General features: G+C 54.7%; 1 protein-coding gene across 1 annotated transcript in view; it reads left to right on the top strand.

Annotated features, from left to right (window-relative positions):
* The first annotated feature begins 785 nt into the window (after nt 1-785).
* Nucleotides 786-20,279, top strand: part of TNRC6C (trinucleotide repeat containing adaptor 6C) — a 99,019-nt gene continuing 79,525 nt past the window's right edge. Inside the window, exons 1-4 of the mRNA XM_078881268.1 lie at nt 786-2,367; nt 3,671-3,709; nt 4,195-4,294; nt 7,366-7,440. Coding sequence (XP_078737394.1) covers nt 7,369-7,440 — 72 coding nt within the window. The 5' untranslated portion in view covers nt 786-2,367; nt 3,671-3,709; nt 4,195-4,294; nt 7,366-7,368. The remainder of the gene's footprint in view (nt 2,368-3,670; nt 3,710-4,194; nt 4,295-7,365; nt 7,441-20,279) is intronic.

The following is a 20,279-nucleotide window of genomic DNA, read 5'->3' as shown; positions in this document are numbered from 1 at the left end:
TTTTTCATGAAAATTTCGTATCTTGTCTTCTTCCTTCCTAACGTTAACTTGATCTTTTGGAAAAGCAACTCACTTTCTTTCTATCACGTTTCGCAGTGGAAACATCACCGTTCAAATATGCTCCGAGTCATGTCGGGAGGTGCCGCATAGATGCAGCGTACATCGATCCACGGTGGCGTTATATAAACGTCGTAAATGTGCGACGTAAATTGGACCATCGTAAACCGGAGACCGCCTGTAATGTTTCTCCAAATTTTCAATTACAATTTTTACTGACATTCCAAAAATGCATAAAATCTATATTCAACGAAATAATGGGATTTTTTTTTAACTAAAAATTTCCGGACAGACACAGTAACAGACAAACTCACACTTGCTCCATTATACAGGAGTATGAAAATTCTCAGGACTTGCGCTGCACGGGAATTAGTCCTCTATCCAGCAGTGGATTGGCACGGCGTGGCCACGCGGCGTGTGCCTTCAGTGCCACCAGAATCAGAATCTGTTCAGAATGTTCATTCATATTCTTGGATCTTTCGGTAAAGTCACGTAGAAGGGAAATAATAAAATAATAAAAATATAACATAATAAAATGATCACGACGTTTTGGCCTCAATACAAGCAGCCGTCCTCAGGTGAAGAACAGGGCTGTTGGAAAGACAGCGTCTGTGAAGAACAGGGCTGTTGGAAAGACAGCGTCCTGACAGCTCTTTCCGACAGCTCTGTTCTTCACCTGAGGACGGCTGCTTGTGTTGTGGCCGAAACGTCGTGAGAATTTTATTATGTTTTATTTTTATTCTTTTATTATTTCCCTTCTACGTGACTTTACCGAAGGAACCAAGAATATGAATCCCTGCAGTCACGAAAGCTTTAAATCGAAAAATGTTCATTTCGACTGGAGGAATCCGATGAGCTATGAAGATCTTCAAAGACGTCCAGCAGTTGGGCGGCCTCCGTTGTGGGTTCTATTTGCCGAGCGGCCACTGCCGAGGTTGCCACGGCGTCAATACCGCCACGACCGGAGATCTCCGTTAGGAGTCGCGTTTGGAGGGACGCGAGGGAGCCCCCTGCCGGTCACCGAGACGAGCCTGTCGCCCGAACTCGGCATCTCGGTTAATTGCGGCCAGTGAGAGCGCGTGGGGGACTGCCCTTCACGGGAGCGGACGTGCGAGTGGACGGGGAGAGCCGTCGGGACGGGCGTTGCCCAACGACACGCGATAACACTTTCGGAGTGCTGTGCCCGAGAGGTCCCTGCAAGGGGGACTGTCCTCTTTGGCAGAGTCCGGCTAGGAATGTCTCTCGTGGGAAAAAACAAAGGTAAAACCTGGACGGGGGGGAATGCACGAAAGCTCTGCATATTGCTACATGAACTGGGAAATGCAGGACCGTGAGTCCCTGTAAACGGGCGTGCCGGTGGGTGCGTAAGGGTGATGGAGTCGTTCGATTGCGTTGCGTGTAAATACGGGTTCCTTTTTATTTATTAAGTCACATACAGATCACACGAGTCAGACAATGCTTGTGAGGTTCTGCCGAAAAGTGGGCATGAAAGTTTGAGGGCCTCTGTGACGCTGAATCGGCCCGGGACCACCGGATAATATATAATATTGGAAGCAGCCGGTTAATCGATGATCAACTGCAATTCGCTCTCTGCAAAATAAGCCCGCTCTCCGTTTCCGTCAGCGTCTTGAGGTGCGCTCAATTCTCGACGCTTTGCGAGCACGCGCTGTGTCGCTATATCGTGTTTATGGCGTGCGATATGCGGGGTGTTCGAAAAAAGGGTTGCCGCCTGCGAGTGGCGGTGGCAGGGCTGGTGCCACCAGTAAAAGTGAAGATGTGGTGACTGGTGGTAGACGTGGCGTGAGACGGTATCTCCCTACGAACGTGCGTGTGTGTGTGCTGTGGGCAGCGGCAGCGTAGCGGTCAGCGCGCTGCGCTACGAACCCAGCAATCCGAGTTCGATTCCCGCTCACGGCCAACACCAGTGACGATTTTCTGAACCAGTAATGGGCCTCCCCTAGGTCGACTCGGCCTCAAATTAGTACCCGGTGCAGTGTCAACATTGCCACTGGGGAGACAAAGGCGGCCGGGCGTGGTGATGGCAACCTACCCCTTCGTGTACCGTGCCGGCCTTCACAAGTGCTCGCTAACAGCACTTGCCCCAACAGTCAGTTCAGGCTACACGGGGGATCTTTGTCTTTATTTTTGTGTGTGTGCCGTGGCGATGTCCGTGTGTGACCAGGGGGAGGAGCTGCACTTCCTCCACTGCGGAGCACCGCTGTGGGGGAGCGCGCCAAAGCCACAGCCAGCCGCGCGGGCCATGCTGAGCCACGCTGCTGTGGTTTAGCCACTCCCCGTCCGTCACCACAGGTAGGGTGGGCCCACCAAACCTCTCGCTGTGGCCGGGACAGTTCAAAAGTGGTTTCAAAATACTCTGTCCCCACATCACCCATGGAAGCTGCTGTGAATATCTGGATTTTTTTGCCCCCCTGGTCTAACAACGGCATTGTAAGGTATTGGTGCTTTCTGTGGCGTCAATGGCGATGGGCCATGATGACGGCTTGATCTTCAATATTTCTGGCCTAATGATACGTGCAAAGGGCAGGGCTACCAAAATGGAGGGCGGTGCTATCCGAGTAGTGGGAGGGGCTGCTTGAGTAGTGGGTGGGGTCTACTTGAGCAGTGGGGAGATTCACCTGACTATTGGCAGGAACATCTGATTAATGCATAGGGACACGAATGGGTGGGGTTACCCCCAAGTCATGTGTGATTAGTAGTGGGTGGGTCTACCTGGTTACTGGGTGGGGCTACCTGAGTAGTGGGGGAGCAAGCCAATTAGTGGGTGGACCTCATGTCAGATTGAGGAGGTCGCTCCAACTGTGTGAGTGGTGCAAGTGATTGAGTGGGCGTGGTTATTGAAAATTGGGCGGGGCTGACGCAGGGAGAGAGAGGGGCCCTCCAGTTATCACGTTTCTCCCTTTGAGCCTCCCAGACATTCCGTAGTCTTCTTGTAGGGTCTGTATGTGCAAGAGGAGAGGGTCCGGGGTAAGTAACGTTGTGGTTAGCGCACTGCGCGAAGAACCAGGCTGTCCGAGTTCAGTTCCCAGCCACGCCTCACATCAGTGGTGGTTATTGAACCAGTCCTGGGCCTCCCCTTTGTCGACTCAGCCCTAAATGAGCACCTGCAGTGGTGTGGAAACATCAGCAGTGAGAAGACAGAGGCGGCCGGCAGTGGTGCCAGCCACACCACCCCCTCCATACGCCTTGTCGGCCTTCATAGGTGCTCGCTCTGAGCACTTGCCCCAACAGCCTGTGGAGGCTACAATGGGTGTGTTCTTTGTCTTAGTGAATAAGGCAAGGAACCGGGGAGGTGACGGAAGGTGCGTAGTTTTTTTTCTGTTCCAGTCTCCCAGGGGCAGAGATAAATACAGCCCTGGCTGTGTGACGTCATCTTCTGTTGCCGATCTCTGGCACCGGGTGATGTTGTTAATGCTCGTCGTGAGAGTTGCCGCACGTGACAACCTTCAGCGCAATCGGAAACCTAATTGGGAGAGCGAGAATAAAAGGAGAGACGAAACGAGCGGAAGTTTGACCGTGGTTGCCGTGTCACGGAGTGACAGATTTCCAGCAGTTGATAAAGATCAAGTCTGACAATATCGCCTCTTGTTCGTAGGTTCGCACGCTGAACATCGACTGCCACATCTGATCTGAAGTGAGGACCCGGAGACATTCACTCTGCGTGTTTCACTCCATGTTCATAACAACGTCATCATCAGCAGCAGTAATAATTATCCACTGCTTATTCTTGCGTATAGTCCGAGTTGCACGTGTTATCATTGACACACCCCTGGCCCCATAGATGTTCGATGAATTGTCACACTAACCTCCCCGATAAGAATCGACTCTTCTCTGCATCATTGGTCCCACCTTGTTTCCATTGTTTCTCCTTTTGTTCTGTACACGTATATTTGTTGTTCTCTTCACTCAATGAGCCTAAGCATATGATTTGCAGTGATCACAAACAATACATTTTTGTTTAAAAAATATTTCCCCCCCCGATTTGGGGCCCCGACGGTGCCGTTGCTGTGGTGCCGTAGCTTGTGCGGTCGCGGTGAGCCGGGTGTGAGCGCGAGACAACGGACCTTGGGGCGTGTCTCTCCCCGCCTAAACGGCCGTCTTGGTGTTTGTCCGCGACAGCTTCCCCAAGGGACGCCGTCGTCGGTCGCGTGCGGCGGCCACGCCAAGGGAGACCAGGGCTCGTCGCGAGGGCGCGCAGCGGCGAGGGCCGGCGACGGAAGTGAGCGCGGAGCGAACGCTGCACGCACCTCGCACTCACCGCACACACACCACACTCACCGCACTCACCATACTTACCCTCCACACTGCAATCACCTCACATACCCCACACTCACCCTTCACACAGTTACACACCCCGCACACAATGCACTCACCGCACACAACCCGCACACAACCCGCACACAACCCGCACACAACCCGCACACAACCCGCACACACCACCCTGTCTCTTCACTCGGTCACACACCCTGCACATGCCACACTCACCACGCTTACCCTGCACACACCGCACTCACCAAACGCATGGCCCTGCATAGAGCGCTACTGTTTACCTAGGGGGGAGCCCCAGTAATGTTTAGATGGTGCTAATGTATGGCTGCTGTCCACAAATACACATACAACAACAACCGCCATTCGTCACTAAGTGGCAGTGACATCACCATCATGTTTGTGCGAAGATAGGTGCACGTTGAGGCCTTGTCACGTGCGGAAGGGTGCCTGTTTGCATGAGGTCAGGATAAACCCAGGTGCCATGGGTTCACTGAGGAGGATGACTGGTAGATGCATCACCTGTGCTACCTTACTGTGTTTTAGCCGCCAGGCGCTCCCCTTGTTTCTGTGAGCATCGCTCCTTCGCCGTCCGATTTTTCCGCAAGAGATATTCCAGGCCAACTCGCCCCAGAGGACGCGTCACATCCAGGAAGCTCTCTGGCTCGGGAAATAAAGCTCCCACCCCTCTGTGTCATTCGGCACCATGTCCGATTTTTCGCTCCGACAGCTCTCTGTCACCAACCACCCAGTCGCGTCCTCCACGAGCCTCCTGCACAGAGGCCCATCTTGTCAGCACTGGTAGCAATCAACAGCAAAGCCTGATCAGGTCTATATCCTCCTATACCGCAGATAGGCACGGATGCGCACACACACAGCTGCTGGCTGCTGCCCACTCCCAAGGCATTGCATTGCTCTGTTATATAATCGCTGAGCTACGATTCCCGCTCACAGCCAACATCGGTGTTGAATATCTGAACCGGTCCTGGGCCTCCCCTAGGTCGATGCAGCCGAATAAATTAGCACCTGGTGTGGTGTGAAAGCATCGGCACTGGGGAGACGAAGATTGTCGAACATTGTCCTGTCTACCCACCCCCTCGTGTGCCGAGTTAGCCATCATAGGTGCTTGCGAGCAACACTTGCCCCTGCTGTCCTGTTAGATATTTACACCGGGGGAATCTTCGTTACCCTTGTTTTGTGCCTGCGAGGCACGCGTGTGTACCTGCGAGGCACACGCGGGTGCGTGTTTGCCGTGTAGCTCCTTCTGTGAAAGTCACCAGTGTTGGCCACCGATCGGCCGTGGCTGCTTCATGACGAGCGACCATCGTGGTTCCTTGTCCCGGCCGCCCACCCGGGTGGGTGGCCGGGACAAGGAACCGGCGCTGGGTTTGCCGTGTCCCCTCCCTTGGCTGATTCGTTGCCCTGACGACACGAAAGGCGTCCGTGAAAAAGTTAAAATTAAATTGCAGAGCACAGCTGTGGATTCAAGATGGAGCAGAGGGATATGTGGAAGGCGACGGTTCCAGATGAAGATGCCCCATTGGCATTTCTTTGCGCGTGCGAAAAGCGTCAATTTGCTAGTTCAGTGAATCAAGGCTTCAGAGTGACATTGGGAGCAGCGGGCTTTAATCTCAGCAGGGTTTTCTGGCACAAGTGACCTAAAAAAATACTTCACACCTGGCACACCACATCCATTGCACCCGTCGCCACGGCTGCAGCTCGCATTTGCACGTCTCCCGCAGCCTACCAGCGGCTCGGCAAAATATTCCGTGATAAATCCAGTCCTGATTGGGAGGCTACCTTCCGTTGTTCCCAGGCGAGGGCCCTGAATGCAATTTGATTAAAAAGTTTTAACGTAAACCACGGTCGGCGGTCTAACGTCTGCGCCGCGTGTCCCTGGGCGGCTTGAGCCGCAACCGCCCGTTGGCCGCTTTAAACCGGCCTGCTGCTCGCAGGGATTAAGAGTGGCGTGTGGTCCCCAACCGGCCCGCGGATCCGCCTGAGATCCGAGCGGCTTGCGTGGCTTATTTCACCCTGATTTCTGACACCGGTGGCTTAACGGCGCAGGAATTACCTGGCCGCCCAGTCCGATCGTACGGATCCCGCCGGGTGAGCTGCTTTTGGGGGGGGGGGTGGGGGGGTGGGGAGTGAGCACAGGCTGTGTAGCTGCCCTGGGACCCAAGAGCTGGAGAGGCCGATGTGGCGGGCTGCGAAGAGGGCGGAGAATTTGGCGACACAAAGATCGGGGTTCCTTGATGAACACAGGAGACGCTCAGATTAAGGCGCTCCCTCGTAAGCCTGTTGGTGTAGCTTTTGCGCGTGCAGGGAGTGCAACTGCACCGGGGCCTACGGTCCGGAGGGGCCCAAGTGTCAGCCTACAAAGAGGGCGGTAATTGGGCAGGGTTTGTGGGGGGGTGGCATGTGCGGGGGGGACGGAGCGGTCCAATTTACTTCCTTAGACCAGGGCCCATGCCAACCACGCTACGCCTCCAGTGAGTGGCGGCGATCAGCGCCAGCCTGTGAAACTCCGTGCGTGCATCACCGCCATGCGGCTTCACCGAGATCGCGGTGACATGGAGACAGCGGAATGCTGATTTGCCAGCACTGTGCCGGAGCGTGGCCTCCGGGACGCCCACCAGGCTGCCATTCCCGGCGAGCGTTACATATGTATTTTTCATTTTCCAAAGGAGGTAATTTTGTCACTTTGGACAAAGTGCAAATGAGCACGGAATTGAGTGAAATGTCAGGAGCATCTTGGGGGACCGCCGGCTTTGTGAGTGGGCTAGCATCGCTTATGGCAGCTGCATTGTCAAGGGCACAGGTTACAGGTTATATTAACTCTGGGGGCCGCGGGAAAAAATTACAACCAATATTGGTCCTCGTTCATGAATATCAATGCGGGCGAGACCCCGGCGTGCCATTGCTGATGAGCCCTGAGCCCCGCGTCTCTCCATGTGGCCCCGCTGTCTGCCCCCCCCACCCACAACCCCCCTTCCACCCCCCCCCCCACCCCTGCTCCTACAGGGGATGGGAGAGCCCTTCCAGCGCTGCACCGAGAAGCACAAGGACGACCGGGAGCACCTGGGCAAGAAAATCCAGGTGAGGTCTGGCGTCTTCCCCCCCGTCGCATCACTGAAGCCGGCCGCGATCGCCGTGTTGCCGACACCGCGTCGGTATCGGGCAGGTGACGTTTTGAAGGTCCGTTGAGCTCGCAGCTCGTTAGCGTTGGGGGCTCATAGCCGTGCACGCGTGCAGGGGAAGTATTTGGATACCTCGGTTGTCACCAAGAGGCCGCCGCTCGACGCCATTTGTCCTGCGCTGGTGCCCGCTGCGCCGTACGGACGGTTTGTCCCTACGCGCTGTGGGATAGGGAGCGAATGTAATCGTGGCGATCCTCTTTGACGTCACGCGTAATACCACCACCTTGGCCCCCGGCCTCTTGTGCTAAATGCCAGGATGCACACCTGTACACCGCAGCCAGTTAAGGCCCTCTGTGGCCCTCGTGGCATTGAGTCACGGAGGAGCCGACTCCATGACGCTGTGAGCCTTGAACTCCTAACCCCGTGACCCAATGGCCCTGTGAATCCTGCTGTTGCCATGTCCGTGTCGTGTGGGGAGGGCGGCTCTGTTGTGGCCTTGACGGTGGAGGGGCCGAGTGGGGGTGCAGTTGTGAGTAGGGCCCCCCCCAACCCCTGCACCCCCCCCATCCCCCCCACCCTCTGTCCACCCCACCCCCACACACAATGAGTACACTGTTAACTCATTGTGCTCGGTGGGGATGTTTGCTCTTAAAGAAATAAACAAACGCAAAATCCCGATAGAGAGGTTGCATAACATCTCATAATGCACGGCATAGAATTCTCTTTTTGTGAAAAAGAGAAAAAGAGATGAGAGCGTTTATTGTGGTGGGGAGAGCACTCACAGCCGGTGCCTCTTCACGGAAGAGGGGGGGGGAGGGTGCGGGAGGGGTTCAGTTGCAGGAGCCCTCTAGCTCCCCCCCCCCACCCCCGCATCGACGCTGGGAGAGCAATGCTCCTGTCGGCATCTCCGGGCTGCAGCACCAAAATTCACCGAGCTAAAACTGACGGTTGCTCCCTCAATGTGCGTGCCAAGCAATTTGTCCGCGTCAGCGAAAGGCCGTCCGTCTGGGGGGTACGCGTCTGGGCCTGTCGTTTCCGTCATTAAACGGTGACCACCACCTCCCCCCCCCCCCCCCCCCCCGAAATATCGCCACGCTCCTGCCACTGGTAGGAGCGACGGCGAGGGGTCCGGTCGGAGCGAGGCACGCCGCTCGTAACGCCGCCGAGACGGCGGAGTGCCGAGCTCCACGCTCGCGTCTCGCCGTCCCGAGCCTCACCTTGGCCGCCGCCAAGCCTCGGCGCTTCCTCTAATCGTATCGGTGAAGCGTGGGGTAGGGGGGGGGAGGGGCGCGTCGGTGTCCCCGGCAGCGCCGCGGCAGTCGCACGGCGGTCGCGCGAAACGAACGCTGCCTCCCGCTTGACGGGCCCGAGAAGCCGGCGCCCCCAGAGTGGTGGGGAGGCGGGGGCGGTGGGGGGGGCTGAGGTGGGCCGGGGGGGGGGGGCATGCATGTGCTCGCGCGTGGGGTGCGGGAGAGAGATGCGCGAGGCATATTTTGCGTGCGTGGGTGTTAGAGGAGAGGTGGTGGTGGGGGTGGCGGGGGGTTTGATGGGGTGGGGGGGTAGTGGTGGTGGTACGGGCGGAGTGCAGGGACGTGTTGGTTGGTCGGGTGAGTGAGACGGACAGACGGAATGATCGGAAAAACACAAATGAAAAATCCTTCCCGTCACCCGCTCTAGCGCCACTGACACAGGCGATCGCGCCAAACTGGTATCCCTGGCCCGCGTTGCCGAGCGTCCCTTCGGCTCACCACACCGCTCCACCACCCCGCTCCACACCGCTCCACCACCCCGCTCCACACCGCAACGGCACGGCGCCCAGTGCCCATCGCGGCCAGCGGAGCCTCCTGCCGACGGCGGAGTAATTCCTCATTAAGCAGCGTAATTTGGTAAGTTGATCGCGCTGCGTCGTATTTATGCGCGCTAAAAAAAATTAGAGAAGCGCTGGTTGGCAGGCGGCGGGTGGGTGGGGGGGCTCAGAAGGGGCAGGCTTATTGCAGGGAGGGCGCTAACAACCGTCGCCGGTAGCGAGCGGGGGCTGCGGGTGATTAGTATGCACGGTGTAGTGCCTCACTTGCATACAATCTCGCCGTTGTTAGCGAGCGAGTGCGTGCGTGCGCGCGAGCGGGAAGAGCGGGCGGACCGAGCGGCGTTGGGGGCGTATGGTGCCCGCGCTTCGCTCCGCGGCTCCATCTTGGCTGCGGCACCAGCTGTGACGACGCGGCCGCCATCGCTGGCATCGCGGAAAAATTAGGGGAAGCAGTGGCCCTCTCCGATGGGTTTCGTTATTTTTTAATGTATATATATTTTTTTTCGTGCTGAATTAGCGGCCCCCCCCGTTAGCTGTCGTGCCAGGCTGGCTCCCTCGATGCGGCTGCCACGATTCTGCTGTAATAACTCACAGGCTGTCATTAGGGTCGCGTTGCCATTGTCGGCGGCGCATGCAGGAAACGAACTGCCGCCGCATCAGTTGTAAAATTAAAAGCGTTAACATCTTAACTGCGTTACGTCGGGGTTAGGGCCCACATGGCGTGCCTCTTAGCCGCGCAGGAATTAAGTCGATCATCTTGTGACATTCGGGAGAGACGCGCGAACGCGACTTTGTTGGGCGGTTGCCCATTTGGCACCGTGGGCAGAGCAAGCGGTAGCGTCTGCCACGGAGCTCAAAGCCTCGTGACCTCCAACCTACACCCTCTCTCCTCCCCCCCCTTCGTTATCTCCCAGTACCCCCCTCCCCGCCTCCCCCACCACCGCCACCTTTCTAATCTGGGATCTCGTTAACAAGGCTGGCGCATGCGATAATAAGAGATCGGTGGTGGTGTCGGGCGTGCGCGTTAGCGAGCCACCAGCACCGTGGCAGTTGCCTCCGTTTGGGTTTCAAGTGAGATCATCTTTTCTCTCGCGACTGCCTTCAACAAGCTGGATTCGACAAGATCGGATGCGTATTCTAGGATATTTTTTTCATTTTGTAAACGTACGTTAAAATTCTGATTTTGATTGTTATTTATTTCTAGTTCAATGCCCAATTTAACCTTAGTTTTTTATGTTGGTTATTGTTCAGATTTGTGTTAATGATGTCTTTGTATTATTTGAACCAATTTGAAATCAAACTCGTGACTTCATCCTATCATGAGTCTGACTGCATGCAATTTGTCTTTCTGTGTTGTCTTCCCATCTGCTGGCGAAATAACGTTTATTTTGACTACTGTGGTTTACTACCAAGATAATATTAATACGATTGCATTGTGCGTCATGCTTACGATTGCATCTCAATACACTGTAAGTTAACTGCACCTTCATTGCATCAAAGAAGTGGCTCAACTCTGTCCGCTCGAGTGAAGTGCCTGCCACCAGCAGTGTCTGCGCGCTTTACATATCAAAGCAAATCACGAGTACATTCGGTGTTCGCGCCATTCTCACAGAGCAAGGCGACTGTCGCCGAAAGAGGCGCTGCTGCTGTGTTTCACGAGGCACCAGGCTGCAGTAGTTTCGCCGTAGGGGACGATGCTGCTGTCTATTATTCTCCCAGCTAAGTAATTTGCGGCATCATTTTTTGCGTTTGGCAAATTTTGACCTTTCCTCCGGCACACGTGGCCACGGGACCGTTGACCTCCACTGTGAAGCAGACACTATGTACTATTTTATGGCCTCCCGCAGGGTCCAAATATTTGTCCTTGCTATTACCGTAGCTGAGCTGGGCGTGTGGGCAACGAGCCCCAGGCTGGGTCTGCAAGTTTTCTCAGCCCGTGACCTCCCGGGCGTTGCTCTGCAACGTGCTTTCCGGGCTGCACCGCGCATCGTTTGGCAACGTGTCTCAACGGAGAAACCCATGAGGTCGCGATGCCGATGTCCGACATTTCGCCTCGTTGTGCCGGGAGCTTTGGTTCATAGAGCAGCCACGGCAACAGAGGCTCAGTGCGCGGCCACGCAATCCGAACACTCGTACAGCGCAAGCACGAAAACCCACGCGGTGGAACAACCGCTTTGTGACCTTGGCGAGAAGCGGCGCGCCCTGCGTGGTTTAACCACCGCCCTGTCCACCCCCCGTCTCGGCGCGGCGGTGCGAGGCCGAGTGCAACAGCACTGTTCCCGGCAGCCGTTTTTCCAGCCGGTTGACAAAAGTGGCGGTGCACGTGTTGTGATGCCCGCTAACAGCTCGGGTGGCGGATTAAGCTCCGCTCGTTAACTGGGCTCCCGCTGTTTGGTTCACACTGGCGTGGCACCAATGCAAGGCACGCACAGGCGGGTGGGACTCCGGCTCCAGTGCTTTCCGTGCCGTGATTAAAAAAAATGATCAAGCCTCCTGCATCCGTGTGCCACGGGGAGGAGGAGAAGATGAGAGGCGGCGAGCGGAACGATTTTTCCGATACAAATTAACAACCGGCACAGGGTCATGGAGAGGTGTGGGGGGGGTGTGAGGTGGGGTGGCAGGGCTTGTGGCAGAGAGAGCAGCAGGCACAAGTGCTGGGTGACAGAACAGCTGTTCAAATTTAAATCACAGCGCTTAAGGGTGCAGAACATCCCATCGGTGAAAGGGCAGCAGCACACTCTCGGCCTTCCCAAGCCTAGCACCCACGCTCTGCTATGGCACCCCCCCTTGGCATTGCTCGTGGTTCTTTCGCTGGGCTAGCAGACCGTTTGCTTTGCCATCTTTTCAAGGATTAATTTGATCGGAGTCCATTCTGGTCAGCAACCTGGAAGCTATTTTTGCACCTGTCACAGTACATCCAGTATGTCTTCCACTCGGGCTGTGACTACTGCGAGTCATGAGCCACCTACTCCAGTAGGGAGAAAATGAGCCTGGTGTATCTTTCCCGGCGATAAAACTCGCACCGCTTGAAGCGGTCATTGCCCCCGCATCGCTCCGTCCTTCGCCAGCGGCTGTCTTGCCTCGCGCCACGGCCGGAAGAACACCGAGGCTCTCGAGAGCGGGGAGGGGGGTGGAGGTGGTGCCACGTCCGTGACCAACGTAATTGCGCTGTGTGGCGGTGGCGGCGCTGCGCTCCGCTGTGACCTTTTTACTCGCGACACTGAGGGATGGCTCCTCACTCGGGGGTGGCGGGGGGGGCGCGAGGACCTTTTAACACTCTGCCCCGTCCGCTAAACGCGGCCACGCCACGCACGACGGATCCCGGTTAAAACCACCAGATGCCTCCATTTGAACCGGGACAATCCCCGTGGTTTCAGAGAGGCTGTTCCGGTGTTCCCTCCGATGCTTTTGCGAGATTTTTAATTTTGGCCACATGCTTTGCCTCATGATCCACGCAAAGGGCGAGGCTACCTGAGTAATGGGCAGAGCTACCTGAGCAGGGTGGGTGAGGCCTATGTCAGAGCAAAGAGGAGGCTGCTCGCTGTGTGGGCTGGTGGTTGACTGGGCGTGGATATATAAATGTGGGCGGAGCTGATGGAGGGAGTGGCTACCAGCCCATCGTGTGTCCTGGTTGAGCCTCCTAGAAATTTTGGAACGTTACTCCACCTGACTGCAGGCTGCGTTCCCCAGCTTCCTGACTATACCATCGAAATGCCGTCATTGTGTTTGTATTATTATTTGATGGTTGAGTGGTTGCACGGCGGATTGTGTGCTCTGATATGAACCGGTGGCCTGAGTTTGATTCCCGGCCACAGGCACCTTCAGTGTGAGTGATATCTGAACTGGTCCTACCCCAGCCACCAACCCACACTCCCTCTACTCTTCACAAATCCACATTGAGCAGAATGGTAAAGTATAGTCAAAGAACTTGCCATGCCTGGCACGGCTTCCAGCAGTGGTATTGACAAAAGGCTGTGCATTATTCTATTCCAATGCCGCTGTTTTATTCCATCCAGTATGTATTCTGTCTATACTTACACGCACCGGGCATAAGTCATATATTCTGCACTACTTTCTCAAACTCCGCCGTCTTCAGCTCTTCTCTTTATGGCCTCGTAAATTCTGCAGCTCATCCAACCTCATCTCCCTCTTCAGTGCCCCGTGGTCGTCCCACCTTCCATGCATCCCTCAAACCCTGGCCTCGTCTCAGCCCTCGCAACGACTCATCAATCTCTCGCCCCTCTCACTGCGCGCTCAATGCAGTTCTTCTCTCTCCCTCTCTCGGGCACAGTGCTTTTCCTCTCGTGTTATCCTCAGCACCTCTTCCTTCGCCTTTATTATATCTGTCCAGCTCATCACGTCCATTCTTCTCCAAATCCATGTTTCATATCTCTTCAAATCTCCCAGCATCCTCCTCTGCCCGTGTCCGCGCTGCAAGTATGCGGATCGTTCCTACACCCCCAAACACGCACATTCTGACATTCATTTTAGACTATTCTGCTCAAACGTTTAATCAAGAGCTCTTTCTCAACGCATCCTCTCCCTATTGCTGCTCTCCTGTGAATATATTTGCTGGGCGGTTAGTGGCTACGCACGTGGCAGCTTGCCATCCAGCGCAGTGGAGGCAGCGAGGGTTGGCGGATCATCGCACAAATGTTGGGAAGCTCTCTTTATGTGGGCATCGAGGTGATGCCACATCCTGTCTCTCCGGGAGAACGCGGTGCAGCATTAACGCGGACTCCACCCGTTCCATCTGTACGGGATTGAGTGTTGCCTCCGCGTGGGGTTTCTCCGGTCGCTCCGGTTTCTTCCCACATGTGCACGCGTGAATTGGCAGATAACACCTTGACATATACAGAGGACCGCAGAACTTGCGGGGCAGGTGGGGGGGGGATTTAGTTCCGGCTCACTAGGTGGCTGCTGCTGCCTTTCCCGTCTGTGGTTCCTCCTCCTCCTCCTGGCACCTCTCAGTCGTTCTCTCTCTCAGCGAATACCTGTGCAGCACCGGTGGCTGTGGTACATTCCTCATTGACGTTATTTTTTGGAACCTCAAGCCGCGTGCTGTGACGATGCTGCCCCGTTAACAGAGTTGAATTCCATGTTGTAGTCGGCATCCGTTAAGGAAGATGGCTGTTCTGCCTCCTCAAGTTCTTGACGGTTTCATTACCCTGTGTTTTTTCCCACTCCTTCCATACTGGCCCTGCTGTATTACAGCTCCTGTTCGACAACAGCTATTATATTCGTGATAATTCTGTGTGTGGCAATTCTCGTGCTAAGCGATTGCGTTATAGATCTGCTGTTCAACGATAGTTCTAACATAGACCTGCTGTTACATTATAGATGTTCTCCTTCACTACCCTCATAGAAGCTGGTGTCTAGCGTCAACAGAAACCCGCCACAGATATGATTGACCTCTCTGCTGCCTACGACACCGTTTGACGTCATGGCCTGCTGTGGAAGATGGCCCAAATTATCAGAGCCGTTCTTCTGTTCACCCTTCTGTTGCAATGCTCAACAACCGCACTGCCAGGGTACACCTCGCTGGTAAACGCAGCCGCAAGAGAATTGTGAGCAATGCCCTCCCTCGAGGCTCGGTAATAGCACCATCGCTAACACCGTGTATAAGTGACCTGCCATGCCCATCATCTTGCAAGTTCATTGGATGGCATAGCCCTTGCTGCACTGGGCACAAACATAGAGAACATTGCCAATACCCTAATAGCTGAAGCGTATTTTCGTCGCTGGACAATGACCAAGTCCTTCCAAAACCACCACACGTGCTTTCCACCTGAACAATCGTGCAGCAGATGCCACCCTTGATGTGTCCTTCTGTAGTAGCCCAGTGTGCAATGACCCGACTCCAATATATATAGGGGTTATCGTGGACAGAAGGCTGACCTTCAAGCCCCACATAAAACAGATCGGTGAAAAGACCAAATCAAAAATCATCTGCAGAAACGTGCAGGAATTACCTGGGGTGCCTCAGCTGAACTGCCGCCCTCTCACTGATTATCTACTCAGTACCAGAGGAGGCGAGATGTTAACTGCCTTGCCTTGTATGCAGGAAGTCGTGGGTTCGATTCTGACCCTAATGCCTGTATATTTGGAGTATGTTCTCTCCGTGGTCGCGTGGATTTTTCTCCGGGTCCTCTGTATTTTTTCTCCACATTTAGAATCGACGTGCGTTTATAGTATTTGGTTGCTATGAATTTCCATGTGATAAGCCACTTCGTTGAGCTATCATTTGTGGCCAGGTAACTTCTGAAAAACAGCTGTCTAGCTCAGTGGGCCTTACCTGGTAAAATAAACATATTTTAATAGTTTAAATAGTCACTGCGCTCCAGCCTGATCCAGGAGCTCATTCACAAATCTGCTAGATGCACAATTAAATATTGCAATGCACATTGTAACAGGAACACTGAAACTGATACCAGCCCCATGGCTCCCTGTTCTCGTGAATATTCTGCCACCAAATAGCCGCAGAGACCTGCAAACTGCAAGGGAGTTGACACCGGCAACCACCGACCCATCAACCGAGACCTCAACAATGCTCCTCGCCGCTGAGCTCAATACCCGATCCTCCTTCTGGGGTCGCGTTGCTGCGGTCACCATCCCAGAACCACACCCAGTGGGGCAATGCGGATGTCCAGAATAAACACCTCGATTGAGACCCAAACATCAGGCCTCCCGACTCTGACATTCCTCCTCCTCGAGGACCGTCAACCGCATCGGAGCATCACCAGGCCGATGCGCACCGTCTCTCCATCACAAGTGGAAAGTTGAAGACGCAAGCCGCAAGTAGTGCGATTGCTGGCATGCAAGCCACATCTTCGGACAATGTCGTAAACCCATTGATACACGGAGGTACATGGAGACGCATAGAGACACATGGAGATTAATTCTAGAAGAGCCAGAGTGCAATTGTGGTCATCCAGCCCGAAACTATGGACAATATGGAGGGAAAGCAGAACTACGCGAACTCTCTCCTGAACCCCTCTCGTGGCAAGCAGACCTTGACATTGACATTTAGCTCCTCGATATATTGCTGCCATACACAAGAGCAGAATAGCTGTTCTCCACCCGCTGCTCCATGATAGCTGGTCTTCGGCTGTATTTGGCATTGCATCAATGCATACTGTGTACGTTGTAGAATTTAAATGTCCAATCTCGAGCAATATTCTATGCAAAATATTTGAATTGATATAAAACTGCAGCTCTATTAAAGCTAGCGTGATGCAACACTTGTCCTTACGAAGCTATTCCATGCCAGCGCTATTAATCTCAGGGCTATTTGCTGTTTTTTTAAATTGTATTTAGATGTCTAAATGAGCTCACGCGCCATGTGCATCCGCTGAGCGCCGCGGTTAAATCCAGCGTGCTTCCCATGACACGACCTACGTGTGGGAGGAGTGATTGATTCCCCAGTCCTCGTGTCTCTCTGTGTGCCTGCCTTTTCCCGTCTCCGTGTCTCCTTGTCTCCATGTGACCCTGTCCCTGTGTCTCCCTGCCTCTGGCTGTCTCCCTCTCATTGTCCCTCTGTCCCTGTGTCTCCCTGCCTCTGTTTGTGTCTCCCTCTCCTTGTGTCTCCCTGCCTCTGCCTGTGTCTCCCGCGTGGCTCTGCTCCTGTGTCTCCCTGTCTCTGTTTCCGTGTTTCCCTGTGCCATTACCCATCCTTGCTTTGTGTTCCTTGGCTCTTGCTTTGTGTATATAATGTTGCTTGTGTCGACACTGACTCTAATATATGTGTGCGTGCGCATGTGTATGTTTGCCTATGTATGCTCGTGTGTGTGTGCGTGTGTGTGCGCGTGTGTGCACGTGCGTGTGTGCGCATGTGTGTGCGCGCGTGTGCGAGCACGCTCGCTTGGCAGCGCCTTCTCATCGGTATGCCACGGCCGTGTGCGTTGCCTCGGAAACGGAGCACTCTCTCTTCTCCCCCTCTCTCCCCTCTCGCGTGTCCCTGGCTTCTCCTCTCCCTCTGATCTCTGTCTCCATCTCTGTCTTTGATATTGCTTTCTCTATGTCTTCACCCCTCCTCCCTCACTGCCCCCCTCCCCGCACACCTGCCTTTCTGTCTCCCTCTCTGCGCCTCATATTTTAAATATAAAGGTGACGCGTGTTGTGAACGCGACAGATATTCGGATTTTAACGACCGCCCGCTCCCCGTGTTAAAACCCAAATAAATAAATAATCGACAGTGTATATTTTCATTGGCGCCGTCGGGAAATCTCCAAACCGCCGCGCGCGGCGCTCGGCCCCCCCCCCTCCGCCGACAGAGCGGCAGTGCGTTGTCCGGGAGCTGGCGTCGCCCGGGGAGCGAGCTGCGGGCGTGACCGAGAGAGAGGTCCAGAGCGCCGGCGGTCGTCGTCGTTGTCGTCGTCGTCATCGAAGCGGTCGCGATGGATCCCCGGCGCTCACCCACGGAAAATACACGCCCTCCGCTCGGGCTCCCAGACCCCCACCCCTCTCCCCCCTCCAGACCTCCCCCACCACCGCCCCCCCCCCCCCCCCACAACCGCCCCCTCTCCCAATTCCATTCAGGCCCCCCCACACCGAACACACCCGGAACACTTCGCCTGTCATTAGGGATCCCGCGGCGCGGCTGCTCGAGGGTTCGTTGGCGATGAGGGTGAATCAAAGAAAAGGCAGTGGCGGCGTGGCAGTCGACTGTGCAGGCGGTGCAGCTGCACAGGAGCCCACTGCGAGCAGAGGGGCCCAGGCACTGGGCTACAAAGAGATAATGATAGAGGGGGTGGGAGGGGGACGGAGAGAATTGGAAGACACACAGCCACTCCCCTTCTTATTTAATTCCACGCCAACCACATTGGACCTGTGCCTCCTAATATCCTGGAAAAGTAGACGGCGGGCAGTGGTCAGGAATGGGGAGAACATTTTCTGCCCCCCCTCCCCCCCTACCTAAATGATCGGGGGGGGGGGGGTATTGTTGGCGATAGATCGGAACCTGGATGATCCGGGTTTGGTCATCGGGGAGAACGCGCTCCATCTCCTCCGTCGCCGTGCACCCCCCCCCCCCCACTCTTACCGCCACAGTGCCGCCACGCGCTGACGTTGAGTGCTTTGACGAGCGTCGAGAGCAGGTAAAATAATTTTAGTTTTATGCACTCAAGGGAGGTGTTTACGCGGGTTTATTACGCCGGCGTGTGTGACGCATCGTTAAATTAACATGACGGTGCCTGTAATCAAATAAAATGTGATATTGTAATTTGGGCTAGTTAGTGACACCGTTTAAAACATTAATCACGGCGGTGAGTGGCGAGGTCCTGTGAAGTCTCTGGCGCCTGGGCTTTATTAATAAACAAGAGCGTCGATCATTCCATAAATTGCCTCAAATCTCGCCGCCGTCTTGGTCGGCCGAGGCTGCAACGGTGTCCGATTTGACGGGGTCTCCCCCCACAACCCCCCCCCCCTACCGCGGCCCCCCCCCCTCCCTCACCGCACCCCCCCCCCCTTCCCACCCCGCAGGCGCTTCGCGGTGAAAATAAAAACGGCGCGTGGTTTTGCAGGATTAGGGAAGTCCTTGCGTGTGCAGCCAGCGGTTTGGGTGTGTGGAACTTCTTAAAAAATTTAATAAATAATCATTCGTTATTTTTGACCTTTGCGCGTTCGTGACGAGCGGATAATGAACGAGCGTTCTCTTGCGCAGCACCCGCACACACGGCGCTTGTACCCCACTCGAGTATTTCTTCCTCCTCCTTCTGCCACGCGGTTGTTTTTGCACCGATTTCTATTTGCTTTCTGGTTGTCCTTTATTTTGATCTCATTGCTTGTCATTTTAGTGGCCCAGGTCACTCGTGCAAAATGGGATTTGTCCCGCTGCCTTGAGCTCACACCGGGTTAAAACAAATTAACGTGTCTCTAGGATCGTTATGAAGAAGGGCCATTACCCAAAACGTTGCTGGGTTTTTATGAATGTATGTTATTGACGTATCTCTTGAGCTTTTGTCCCAGTGGCTGCCCAAGGGCCAGATGTGGCCCACTGAGACTCATGGAGTGGCCCACTGAGACTCATGGAGTGGCCCACTGAGCTGCAGCCCACTGAGATCTGTGGCTTTCCTGGACCACACCAGCACACGCTAATTTTATATGGCCCATCCACGTAAACTGAGTCAAAATCCCTGCTTGACAGTATGCCGCTCAAAGCTGCACCCTATAGCGTGCAGCACTTAGATACAGCTTGTAGCAGTGGTTCCCAACCTTTCCGAAACCACGGATCCCCACCAGTCCTCAGAAACTACGTCGCGAACCACCACGCGCCAATCACGCATTTTCCAGAATTAATTGTTGCTCTGAATCGTTGTATCTGCACCAGTTCCGCGGGCAACTTCCGCTGGCTTTTTGATCACCGGTATTCCATGGACCGCAGGTTAGCAACCACTTGCCCTGTCATGATCATCACTATACATGGGCAGTTAGCCCATAGTAGGTGTCCACTGCACATTTCGCGCCTCTGAGTTGCGGCCGTTACGTCCGCAAATTTGCGCGCCTTATAAATTGCATTATTATTATTATTTCGTCATATGTTTCCACATTCGTCTGTCTTGTGCCAATATGCTCAAGTAGTGCTACATCATTCTGCCAACAATCTCTCGTGATGTCGTCCTCAAGCCATTCTCTCTTAGGTCTTCCTCTCTTTCTGGTTCCTTCAATTATTCCGAACAACAACACACTTTTAATTTTCCAGTTGTTGTCCATCCTACACGTGTGTCCAAACAGTGCCAGTTTCCTTCTCATCACTGCCTGCATCATCATCAAGTCTCCATCTACGTGCAACCTTTGCGCATAGTGTACCAAGCATCGCTCTTGGCTGTGGCATATTGCGCACAGCTGCACTTGCCACCCTCCACAGACAGTAATTGTGTGCGTGAGCACGTGGTTCTGTGTGGCCGCGTGTCGCATGGCGATGGTTGAGTGCTCCGTGAAATGCGCTGCGTCTCCCGCTAACCCGGCGTCTAAATGCGAATGTAATTTCGTGT

The sequence above is a fragment of the Lampetra fluviatilis genome, chromosome 1 (genome assembly GCF_964198595.1).
Source record: "Lampetra fluviatilis chromosome 1, kcLamFluv1.1, whole genome shotgun sequence".
Classification (NCBI taxonomy): Eukaryota; Metazoa; Chordata; class Hyperoartia; order Petromyzontiformes; family Petromyzontidae; genus Lampetra; species Lampetra fluviatilis.
Note: the sequence above shows the minus strand (reverse complement) of the source record. Positions and strands in the feature narration are given on the sequence as shown.